The sequence below is a fragment of the Montipora capricornis genome, chromosome 8 (assembly GCF_036669925.1).
Source record: "Montipora capricornis isolate CH-2021 chromosome 8, ASM3666992v2, whole genome shotgun sequence".
Taxonomy (NCBI): domain Eukaryota; kingdom Metazoa; phylum Cnidaria; class Anthozoa; order Scleractinia; family Acroporidae; genus Montipora; species Montipora capricornis.
Window position 1 is genome coordinate 43,272,365 of NC_090890.1, and position 12,500 is coordinate 43,284,864.

The following is a 12,500-nucleotide window of genomic DNA, read 5'->3' on the forward strand; positions in this document are numbered from 1 at the left end:
GACAGTTTGTGTTATGTTTGAGGCCAAAGTGTTGGCCGACAGTCGGTGACCTGTTGGCAACCTGTCGGTAACGTGTCGGTAACCTGTCGGCGGGACAAACTAAAATGATCGTAAGCATTTACTTGTCTATTGCTTCTAAACTACGCGAAAAGAGCTAAAGGCAGTTCATAACGATACCTTGATCGGTAAGTAGGTGAAGTCTGTCGAGTCATACATCACCATTACGGAATGTCACGTTAACTGCTCGTTTTTACCACAATTTTTCTTTTTTCTTAACCGATCGGTAACCTGTTGGTTAGCTGTCGGTAGACTGTCGGTAAGCTGTCGGTCAACTGTCGGCCGATAGGATTTTTGGGGAGCTCTTCTTCACAATTACCAATTATTGAACAAAAAGAAAGATGTTATGTACAGTTGTAAGTCGCTCTGGATGAACCAATTTTTTTTCTAAAAAAACTCTCACTTTACATGAATAACAATGTCACAAACATACAGACAGAAAACCAGTAAATTAAAACACTACATTTAACAGAGGACACGCGTAGTGTGTGAAAGAAAGGATTTCCACTTGTTGTCCTGTTACCAATCTCAGAAATGTATTCTCTTTAGGATTGATCTTTCTTTTATCAAAGACAAAATTAATAGTCTATAAAATTTCCATTGGGAAATGCACATCTTTGTTTTTTTTTTTTTCATATTTAGGAAAAACCAGACTATCAAGAACTGCCTCCTACTCCTATTCTGTATCAAGTTGCTTTAGGGCTTGGTTACCTGGAGCTACCTCAAGGTACATTGTTTAAGATTGTTCTATATTTATAAATCTAAACACCGGTGAAATACCACATGAGCTTTTGCATGAAAGTCATGGGTTATAAGAACTCTCTATTGGCTCAAAATTCAATCAAGAACAATCATGAAATTGACCTAACTGACATGAGGATTGTTGACCGTTGTTCCTAGTGGTCACAAAGATTATTTTTAGAAGCGTGGCATTCTATTCGCAAACCCACTGGCATTAGCGATCCCTTGCATGTCATAGATAAGTTCCTAGCTAATCCCAAGTGACATTCTCACATCACTTAAAAGCATCTCCTCTACACCTGGATGCCATTTATTGCTAATGAAGGTTCCAATATTCCAAACGAAATGTCCATCATTTACTGTGCATGCACTGTTATATTTTTTCCTTTCAGTGGATATTCCTGATGGGAAATTGACATTGAAAATGCTTGATGCTAAGAATGTTTACATCCTGGACTGCCAATCAGAAATATTTGTGTGGTAAATACTCCCTTTAATACTAGCATGTGTAGTTGCAAATTCACATGACAAAAGAAGCACTTTCAAATGACTACACCATACAGTAAATAACCAGGGATTTTGTTCTAACAGCTTCTGTGGCAGCAGTAAGAATAATAATATTAATGACTGGTGAGAGAATTTTTTTAAATTCTAAGCCATAAATTATGCTTAAATTCTGTAATAAACAACTCAAGGCTTCATTAAATCAACTAGACACGATTAAGGGCAAAAAGATGCCAAAATAATTTTTCTGTTTTCTTTTATCCCTGTGTTTGACAATTAACTTCAGGTATGTAGTTCACTGTCACAGTATGTGAGGTTTCACCAGAATCTGACAAAATAACTTAAGTACAGTTGTCTCTGAACAGAGTGTATCGTGCTTCCTATTATCAACAGTGTCATCAAAAAATGATGTACTTTGTCTTTGTTGGGTAGGGGACATTGAAAAACACAGACTGCAGACTGTGCAGACCGTCTGTAAAATGAAAATTCAGTTAGCCTGAACTAGGCCTAAATAACATTCGGTAAGCCTAATTAGGCCTAAATAATATTTAGGTTAGCCTGTTTACGGTTAGCTCTCAATAATAGTGTGGGTAACACATATTTTACCCCTGGTCTGCACGGTCTGCACAGTCTGCAGTCTGTGTTTTGTCATGACCGGTTGGGTAGGGACTTTGAAGAGGTAAAGTTTGTTATTTTTATCTAACAGGATTGGTCGCAAATCAGCCCGTTTGGTCCGTGCTGCAGCAATGAAACTTTCACAGGAGTTGTATTCCATGATTGACCGGCCTTCATTCACAATACAATTACGGAACCTTCAGGGGTAGGAAAAATTTATAGATTTGAAGTGTTCATGATGATTTGTGTTTTTTTCCAGATTTTATAATAATTTATTTGTATTACATCATCAGTGGTTCCTCTGAGAAAGTGGTCAGGATCTTGATATAAGGTTCTTTTAGTAGTTTTTGGGCAAAGTCATTGTAAAGTGTGACGCTAAGCGAAACTTTCTATGTACATGTATGCAAAACAGTTTTTTAGTGCTTGAACATACATAAGAATGCGTAATGATGGTTAGTGTCATCATACGCAGCCCAAGCTTGCGTCACTTCAGACAGCCGTTGAGAATTTAAATGTGTTATAAGACTTTGTATGGGAAATAAAATACAGTTGATTATGAAGCCTAAAAAATGCTCAATTTAACGTTCATTCAATAAAATGAATAAAAATGACTCACCTCTGGTGTATTCTTTTACAGTTTCGGGAAGTCCGTGTTTTCAATGTTTTAAGACTAAGTCAAGGCTGCACACTAAGATTTTGACCGTTGTCAGCTCAGAAGCGGTTTGCGACTTGAAAATCCATCCCAGCCAAGATTTTTTGCACGCAAAGCTAAAGCCACATCATTTGCGAACCTCCGTGGATGTATCGTTGTCAAAAATCCCCATGCACTTGGCTGGAAATGAGCATTTTCTGCTTCGATTCCATGATAGCTGATGAATTTAACAGCTGCTGATAACCGCACACGACACGGAGCTTGGGTCCGAGGTCAAATTATGTTCCACCCAATGAGGTATAGTCATTTCATGTACAACACTTATCCCATCCCCACAGCGGCTTCTCGAACATAATTTGACCTCGGACCCAAGCTCCATGTCCTGTGCGGTTATCAGCAGCTGTTAAATTCATCAGCTATTGTGAAATCGAAGCAGAAAATGCTCATTTCCAGCCAAGTGCATGGGGATTTTTGACGATGAAACATTCACTTAGGTTAGAAATTGATGTGGCTTTAGCTTTGCGTGAAAAAATCTTGGCTGGGATGGCTTTTCAAGTTGCAAACCGCCTCTGAGCTGACAAGGGTCGAAATCTTAGTGTGCAGCCTTGACTTCGTCTTCGAACATTGAAAACACGGACTTCCTGAAACTGTAAAATAAACTCCAAAAGGCACAAGAATACACCAGAGGTGAGTCATTTTTATTCATTTTATTGAATGAACGTTAAGTTGAGCATTTTTTAGGCTTCATAATCGACGGTATTTTATTTCCCATACAAAGTCTTATAACACGTTTAAATTTTCAACGGCTGTCTGTAGTGATGCGAACTTGGGCTGCCTATAGTGTCATATTATTTTCATATTTTGTAAATCATCTTGCTTTGATCTATTTTGTTACTTGATCTTTATAAACTAGTCAAACTTGTCTTTATAAACTGCCAAAAGCAACCCTGGAAGCCAAATTTAAGGAAACATACCCTGTGTCTAAAGATCGGCTAATAATTCATGCTAGCCCACACATAGAGCACAAACCATTGTTAACAATAATTTATCTATTATTTGGATGTCTAGTGCTTATTTCCATATGTGGAGATTTGGGCTAACATTATTATTATAATATGCCCTAAAGATCGACCAACCTGATTTTGTAATCACCTGAAATGCCTGTCCTTACAGGGCCGAGTCTCAGATGTTCAAAGCACGATTTGTTGGGTGGGATGATGTGCTTGCTGTAGACTACACTCTTAGTGCTGACTTTGTTGCAAAGGCTTCAAAACAGCTGGGCAGCACTGTAAGTACCAAAATTTTAATGTTTTGATTAATGCAAACTTACACTGATCACTGCTTCTTGACAATGGCACGCACCAAGCTGTTGCCCTTCTCGGGTAAATTAAGTATTTTTGGTATGTATTAATCTACTGCCTTGCTTAAATTGAAGGTGGGCTTCCTCTGTTTCCAGTTGCTCATAAGTAACAGTGTGCCTGTATAGATAGTAAATCACTGTAAAGCAGCTTTTAGCCAGCCAGACACCCATCACATTGATTAAGCCTATGGAAAGAAAAATAGAGGGTGTTAAGGGCAGAGGAAAGCTAAAAGCAACTGCTCAACACTTAATAACACTCACGCAACAAAGTTTTTAACTTGTAACAAAGTGGCAACAAACAGTGAGAGTTTGCATTTGAACATTAAATTTTGACCATGGTGTTATTTGGTCATTGGTCAGTGACTGTAAGTTAGACTGTTGAGCACATGCATTATAAAAAATCTGGACCGCTAAGCTCTCTTAATGTTAAAATTTCGTTTTTTGTATGAGTCATCAGGTTTATTTGCACAGTAAAATAGACACTACTGATTGACCCGTCAAAGATGATCTCCTGACGCTCTGAGTGGTTTTTATGTAAGTTGCATTTTCTTCTTGATGCAGAATATAACAACAAAGGAAGCTCAGGCCAAACTCCAGAAAGTTGCAAAGGTAAAATTGGCCATGCCATATCATGATACAGTGCTTATGTCAATATCATAAACCTGCTGCTTATAGAATGAACTGACAAATTCCTTTCCCAGGTGGATTTGTCGGCTCTGTTCACAACAAGACAGCAACCCATCCCTAACATCGAACAGGTACTTGGAACAGGTTGAATACCACAAAAGAAAATTTTCCCTAATGTTTGCAACATTTATTTGCTATTGCTTTCAATTTGTTGCTTCTTATCAATACAATGATGTTGCTTGTTTTCACTTGTTTAAATGATGAAAAACGAAAGACAAAGATTGGAATAAAATAAATGCATCAAAGATTTGAAAAAACTAACATATTTCTCATGTGCAGGAAAATTGAATTTAAAACTTTGTTCTTCTGACAGAATGTTGACTTGTTTTTGATGCAGGAACAATTTGTGGAGGAGTGGAATGAAGATCTTGATGGAATGGAATGCTTTGTTTTGGAAGGAAGGAAATTTGTTAGACTTCCTGAAGAAGAGATAGGTTTGGTTGATTGTTCTCAACATTGCTATTATTCAAATGAAGATACTTATCAATGTAATCTTATCTCATAAAATCATCTGGCTTTAGACAGAGTAAAATCTATAAGTCAATTAAAGTGTCACTCTTGGGAGTGAAAGGGTTAAGAGTTAAGGGAGCCAATTCATTCGCAATTTGTTCAGGTCATTTCTATACTGGAGACTGTTATGTGTTCCTTTGCCGTTACTGGGTACCTGTTGAGCAGCCAGAGGGAGAGGATGAAGAAGAGGAACTAATAGAACAAGAGGAAGACTTCCAGTGTGTTGTTTACTTCTGGCAGGTTTGTGCATTTCAAATGTGTGATTCCAATGGTGGCTTAATTTACTATACCTTTCAGGTAGTACATAAGCTGTTATTGTTCAATTTAGCTGGCCATAGTCACAGTATTGCCCACTTAATTTAAACTTTTGTTTTTATTGGTTAATTTAAGGATCAAGAAGTATACAAAATAGATCTTAGTAACCCCATTTTGTAGGACTGTACTTTAAGTTAAGCCTCCCTGTTTTTCCTTTTATTTGATGGCCGTAGTGGGAAGCACTCAGGCCCTAAAATGAACAAGAAAAAGACAGCGGTTTGTGAGCCAGATTATGTCCCTCAAAGTCAGTTAATAAGAGAGATTTATCTGCCAGCTGTTTAGCAGTGGGATGGCATGTAGTTCCCGGTGTTGTGGTCTGTCTTCTGTGGTGTATCATGGTTGGGAGGGTAAATGCTCGGAGTTATTAGCTACACTAAGCTACTCTAAAAAATCCGAGGGTAAATAAAGATGTATGATATATGATATGATATGGCATATTTCTTTTAGTAGATTTGTGGTATTACAACAGTTAGTATTAGTAGAAGTCATGGTAACTGCTAGGAAGTAATAGTGCTTGGGAAAACAAAAGGTAGAAGTAATCCTCACACTAACTGGAAAATTGAAGCAATTTTATTGTTTCTGTTTGAAACTAGAAAAATTCAGGTGACTCCAATGGGATTCAAACCCATTGCACTGACATAGCAGGGGTCATGGGTTTAAACCCCATAGGAGCCACCTGAATTTTTTGGGTGTCTATACTTAAGAGACAATTGCTTAAATAATCCAGTGAAGTGCGACGATCACTTAGAGGTATCTTTTGTCTTTAACCCACACTTCAAATGAACATTTATTTCATTGAGTAGTTTGTATTGTTAAAAAGTCTCAATGTAGCCTGCGAGAGCATCCCCTTTTTTCGGCTCTTGAAACTAGAGCCGAAAAACCGGATGCTCTTGCAGGCTAGTCTCATTGGAAAGTAACTTAAAACCTATCAATGAAAAATTCTGTTAATTACATTGTATTGTAAAACAAACTTAAGGCAGAATTAATGGTAGAAAATTATGAATCACAATAATTCAAGGATGTGATACGAGCAGTTCATGTCGTAGTTAATACTAAAACATGGAACCAGCCAAAACGACCCAAAACCATCCACAATATACCTTAATACGACCGGTTTGTGTGATATTGGGTACATGACCGTCTGTGTGATGTTGCCTGACTGTCACGTTGGTTTTGGGTGGTTTTGGTTGGTCTTGGGTGGTTCCATGTTTTAGTAACTACGCAATTCATGTACCTAGTTGACACAATCATGCAATTTTGAACTCTTACTTTCGCATCAGTAGTATTTATCACTTTGATTTTGTAGGGAAGAGATGCAAACCAGATGGGGTGGCTGACGTTTACATTCAGGCATGCTGCCACATTTTCTTTTTGTACTAAATTGAAGACAAATTTATTGTACTTAACATCACAGACAAGAAAGTCCAGCAATAAACATTTTGAGCTGCATGCTCTTTTTGATAAAACATGCTGTATTCATTGTAGAAGTAAAGTCATCACAAAGAATATATATAGACTTGATCAATTCTCTATCCAACTACATGATACATGAATCTCCCAAAAAAAGTTACTTGATTCATGAATGGAGGGAAAATGAACCCATGATTCAGGATTCAGACCCCTCCCCCCCCCCCTTTCCTTTCCTTCCAGACCCTGTATTTATTATTGATGTTTACTTTAGGAGTGCAGTTAAGAGAGTAAGAGGTCTGACACATATTTGACATTTATTGCCAGTGCACAAAAGTGATGCTGAATTTGACTGGAAGAGAAAACAAAAATTTTGTAACATTTATTAAAATCTGCACATTGGATTTCACTACTGTTTTGGCATGCTTTGCCTAGTAAGGGTACTGGAAGATTGTCTGCTTGGTTCATGGTAGACAAGGTGGTACATGTATTTTGAAGGCCAAACAGTATTTTGTTATTTTTTTCTTCTACAGTCTTCAAAAGAAGTTTGAAATGCTGTTTGGAGAAAAACTTGAGGTTTTGAAGACCAATCAGGTAGACTATGCAGTGTACATGTACAATCAGTGGCAAATGTAGTTGGGACGCTAGTGTCAGATTGGGCCTAAAACCTCTCAGACGTCAGAAACTAAGCATAACTGTTAAAATTCCACTGAAAGCTTTAAAATTCAAGTCCCCCCCTCCCCCCAATCAATGTTGAAATAGACAAGGAAATGTATGTTCACTATTGGCAACATTGTTCTGGGGGAGAGGGGGCAATTTTTCAAACTCAGTAAGAAAACCAAATTCAGATGGTGAGTGTCCCAAGACTTTTGCCACTGATTGTAGGTCTTAGTTTTTTTGTGAATATTGTTGAATGTTGCAAAGGACTCAGAACTCAGTTTGTATTTTGAGGCTATAAGTGTATAATCTTGGATTAGTAGCATCTTTAATATTATCGTTATATTTTTGGTTTGGGAATTACAATTGTATTTAAGTATATGTAGACACTGGCCCCTCAGTTTTACTCAGACTTTTGTTTAGGTTCAGCCTAAGTAGATTTCTTGTTTTTGTTTCAGCAACAAGAAGCACCAAGATTTCTGGCTCATTTTAAAGGAAAGTTCATCATTCACAAGGTGATATAAGCATCAAAACTATTTGAGTGTTTGTCTGATCTTAATAAATATACCAGAGGGAGGCAGAATCCATAGGAACACCTTTCAAAAATATGTGAACAATGTACGCAAATAAATCCCTCATGTGACTGTACAAAATTGAATGCACACAGAACATTCAGAAGAGTAAATCTGTGTGGTGATATAACATTTTGGAGTTAATAGTGTACTGATAATTTATAATTGAATTGATGTTTGATTACAGTTGACCAATGTTTTGTCACAATTCTTTTTTGGAGTCAAGCGTTGTTGAAATATTAGTCAGACAACAGTCCTTGTCAATACTGTTTATGTTGTAGTTCAATTTGCACTTTGGTACAATTTGTTTTTGAACTGGTACAGAATTTATTGAACTGGTACAAAATAGTTTGAACTGGTACAATTTTAATTGTACTGGTGCAAAAACAGTGAAAATAGTTTAATGTTTGTTGAACACAAAGAACACACTTCATTGATGTAACAGCTGTTTGCCATTCATTTACTTAGTTCAAGAGGTTACTACTGAAATAAGGTTTGCTGAGCATTCAGAGCAGGACAGAAATAGAAAGACTTGTTGGAAATACTTAACAGTCTAGTTTGACCAAGAATAACATGAGTGGTTTTAAGCACTAATTTACACAATTTAAGCCTAAACACTTGTTCCAGAATGGTTAGCTTTTATTTACAGTCATGATGTACACAACATAAACATTAAGAATATATTTTAAAGCCTGTTCATTTAGTGTATGTGGTGACAAGGGCTAAGGATTGCTTTTTGGCTTATCATCAAGTTACCATCAGTGTACCAGTTCTGCTGTTGGTTTGGATTAGTTTTATCACGTTGTGTGTACAATTCAGTTTGCAGACTATAACAGCAATACATTCATGAATTATGTCACTGTTTCAATAAAACAAGAAATAAAGTGCAGAAATCTTACTATTTAATTTTGCTATTTGACATTAAATTAATAAAAATTAGTATGCTGCTGTTTGTCTTGTAGCAATTTGTTTTGTTTTTCCATATCAAGATATCTCAATGAGTAGTACAGGGGAAACTTAGCACCAACCAGCAGCTTGCTGCATGCTGCTGTAAAAGATGTTTTGGTAGAGAAATCTAGTTTCACATTAGTGGCAATACAAGGATAGAATCGCAAGGGTGTGATCAGAGTGTTAACTTTGCCATACTCTGTCACAATTCTTACATATCCACTCTCTTCAATTTCGATGATTTGACCCAAGAGCATATTGGGGTGAAAAGGGTTGATCTTGTCTACTTTGTTTTTTTTATTGCCACCATGTCCGAAATCTTAAATTTCGGTTGTTTTTGTGCTTGCTTTCTTGTTTGCTGGTGATAGTCTTCTGCTGTTTGTGCAATGGACATAAACTTACGAACAACTTTAGTAGTCGAACTCTTACTTCTGAATAGTTGTCATTCTCCCATTTACTTGTGATTTGACGTCCTCTATGTGCTGTTCTTTGGTGTGCTAAGACTAAGACGGTCGTAGAGTTTACTTTTTGGAATAACAGTTTTTCTGTCAGGTGTTTGCAGTTTTCGAGCAACTACAGAATTATACCCCGCCACAGCTAACCACTATTGTTTCCCCAATGCGGCATCTTTTGAAGAACGAGACTTATTAATACAATAGAGCCTATTCTTATTCAATGAAAGGCAAATAAGTGACGGGGTACTCTGAAGATTAGCCCAGTTTTCCTTGGGGGTATGTCCATTTCTTTCTTTGCAATGTCTTTAGTTGTGACTGAGATAGTTTGCCTTCCGTTTCTCTCGAATCACTATTCTCGATTTTTCACTTTGAATTTTCAAGTATTTCATTGCTTCATTGTAAAATTGATCTTCGATAAACATGGTTAGTTGTGATGTATTTCGCTTCTGCTTTTGTTTAAAGTCATCTAATCTTTGATAAAATATTTTGTGTGATACACACTGCATTGTCAAGCTGTTTTCTTCCAACGAAACTTGCGAAGTCTAAATGTGAATAAATTGAAGTTTGGACCAAGAGTGGCCTGGGATGAATAATAAAATATTTGGACAGAGAGTGGCCTGGGATGAATATTAAAATATTTAATTAAAAATTATCATGGCAAGTTTGCATGATCTGCTTGTGTGGTCAAGTGGATAAGAGAGTGGACAAGAGATCCAGAGTTCAAGTTCAAGTTCGGGTGAGTAAAAAAGAAAGTATTGAGTATACTGTGTAAAATCTGTCATAGAGGGAGTGGGCATAAGGGTATGCAAGGAGGGGGGCCACCTGTAAAATAAGGGGGGATAGAACTGTGAAAGATAGGGGGGTTGGATAGAGGTGATGGGGAAGATGAGGGAGAGGTAGGAAAGTAGGAAAAAAAGAAAGAAAGAACGTGTTCTTTTTTAGACCCCCTAAAAACCACACCCCTGTTTTTTAACTACACCCCAAAAAAGGAAAATCCCTCTTTTAGACAGTTGATAAAAATAAACCAGTACAATTAAAATTGTACCAGTTCAATATATTTTGTACCAGTTCAATATATTCTGTACCAGTTCAGAAAAAATTGTACCAAAGGAACAAATTGTACTACAACATACACTCAGATTGCCAAATTTCATTCAGATATGCTTCTCCTGCATGGAAATCATTAATTTTACATTTTGGCGTTATATTATTTCGCACTACAATACGTATAAAACTGTGAAAACATTCAGTCAATTTTCTGGCTAACAAACACAGGCTGGATGGTGGTGTGTACTTTTAGGCTCAGATCCTTAAGTTGTTTCTTACAATACAATACAATGCAATGCAATGCAATGCAATACAAACTTTATTGGCACTCCCTAAAAAGGGCTTTTCAGTGACAAAGATCTAAAAATTACAAAACGCAATAATAAATGTTTCATCGAAAAATTTAGGAAGCTAATTTGTTAGCAAACATTCCCTAGAATTACAACTGAGCAGCAAGTAATTTGGCTCTTAGAAGAGTTACAGAGTTTAAGGGACAATATCTGCTGAGATTTCATCTTTAAATGGTAAAATTACTCGAACCTTGTCATCTGTCCCTTTAGGTGGTGATACAGTTGTAAAAGCCACCATCAAAAGTTTCATTGACTCACAGGTTTTTGACCAGCAGCAGCTTTTATCACGACCTAAAGAGACAGATGATACGGTTCGAGTAATTTTACCATTTATGCTTAAAGAAATTTCTTTTAATACGATACATATTTTTTCCTAGTTTGCCTTAATGGTAGTTAATGGAGATTTTTTAACAGGGGAAGAGAAAGGAATCAGATAAAGGAGAGAAAAGCAAAGCTAAATTATACCATATCAGATCAAGTGGAGGTATATTGGCAAAAAGAGTAATTGAGGTATGTGGCTAGGTGGCTTTTGCCAGCTGTTGTACCGGTAGTTCTTCCAGGCAGCTAGTGCTCTGTTTTAAGAGGTATTGTAGCTTTATAGTATTTGCTGCTTAGGAGCAGGTGTAGCTGAGTTGTAGAGTGCACAGCTTTCGGAGTAAGAGGTCCCCAGTTCAGTCCTTGATAACCTCAATGTCTGTGTAGCTGTAGCTCTAAATACCCGTAAAACAGAGCACTGACAGAGGGTGGGGAATAAAAGGACACACCCTCGGCTTCCACTGATACATGTACCAGCCTTAAGCTTACAGGACTACCGACCGACGAAAAATAAAAGTGACTTTACCTGTATGTTTTAGTCTCACTCATGTGGTTGTCTTGGCAACTTAATAAGAACGCTTCAGACTACGATAAACCATCCAACCAGTTTGACCAATTATTGGAATCATGTGAAATGGTTCAGTGTATTAAAGCAGAATAATATCGGGTGAAAATGCAGTAAAATCTACATGTACAGTGTTTTCAAGAATCAAAGAACCAATCAGGTTCAAGGATTCCTTACCGTGCCTAATACTGGAAACAAATAAATAAGTTAGTGTAGGGTCGGTCCATATCTAGTGAAAAACTGTGACTTTGATCTTGAAAAACATTTGGACCTCCCAACTGTCAAATGAGATATAATAGATATTTAGTGTAACTTTCTAGTGTTTCTGTTTGAAATTTCCATTTGAATGTACAAGTTTGTAATTACTTTGTATTCAATCATGAAAATATGAAAGCTTAATAGTAGTAATAACAATGCTTTTATTCAAGTTACGTGCCTCCAAACTTCTTAGTATTGCATTTTATTTTATTTATTTACAATTATTTCGTTTTTTTTTTATAGATTGAGCCTAGTGCAAGGCACTTGAACTCTGAATTCTGGTAAGCATTGCAATATTATTTCAAATTCTACTCAGAAGTTATAGCTTTTTTGGCAATTAAAGGGAATTTAATTACTCAACTTAGTGTAGATTTTTAACAAAAAGTCATTGATTGTTTGTTGGTAGCATCAATGTAAACACAACTCATTGTTTTTGAATTTCAGTTATATCTTAAAAGTACCATTTGAAAATTATTCTGAGGATG

The 12,500-nt window shown here is 36.6% G+C and overlaps 1 protein-coding gene across 1 annotated transcript in view; it reads left to right on the plus strand.

Moving 5' to 3' along the window:
- LOC138059464 (protein flightless-1 homolog) overlaps positions 1-12,500 on the plus strand; it is a 48,914-nt gene that overhangs the window by 29,426 nt on the left and 6,988 nt on the right. The window contains exons 36-49 of the mRNA XM_068905083.1: positions 700-784; positions 1,191-1,278; positions 2,009-2,122; positions 3,743-3,857; positions 4,491-4,538; positions 4,631-4,687; positions 4,954-5,050; positions 5,230-5,366; positions 6,748-6,791; positions 7,382-7,442; positions 7,964-8,020; positions 11,292-11,387; positions 12,259-12,296; positions 12,460-12,500. The exon at positions 12,460-12,500 is cut by the window's right edge and continues 25 nt beyond it. Coding sequence (XP_068761184.1) covers positions 700-784; positions 1,191-1,278; positions 2,009-2,122; positions 3,743-3,857; positions 4,491-4,538; positions 4,631-4,687; positions 4,954-5,050; positions 5,230-5,366; positions 6,748-6,791; positions 7,382-7,442; positions 7,964-8,020; positions 11,292-11,387; positions 12,259-12,296; positions 12,460-12,500 — 1,078 coding nt within the window. The remainder of the gene's footprint in view (positions 1-699; positions 785-1,190; positions 1,279-2,008; positions 2,123-3,742; positions 3,858-4,490; positions 4,539-4,630; positions 4,688-4,953; positions 5,051-5,229; positions 5,367-6,747; positions 6,792-7,381; positions 7,443-7,963; positions 8,021-11,291; positions 11,388-12,258; positions 12,297-12,459) is intronic.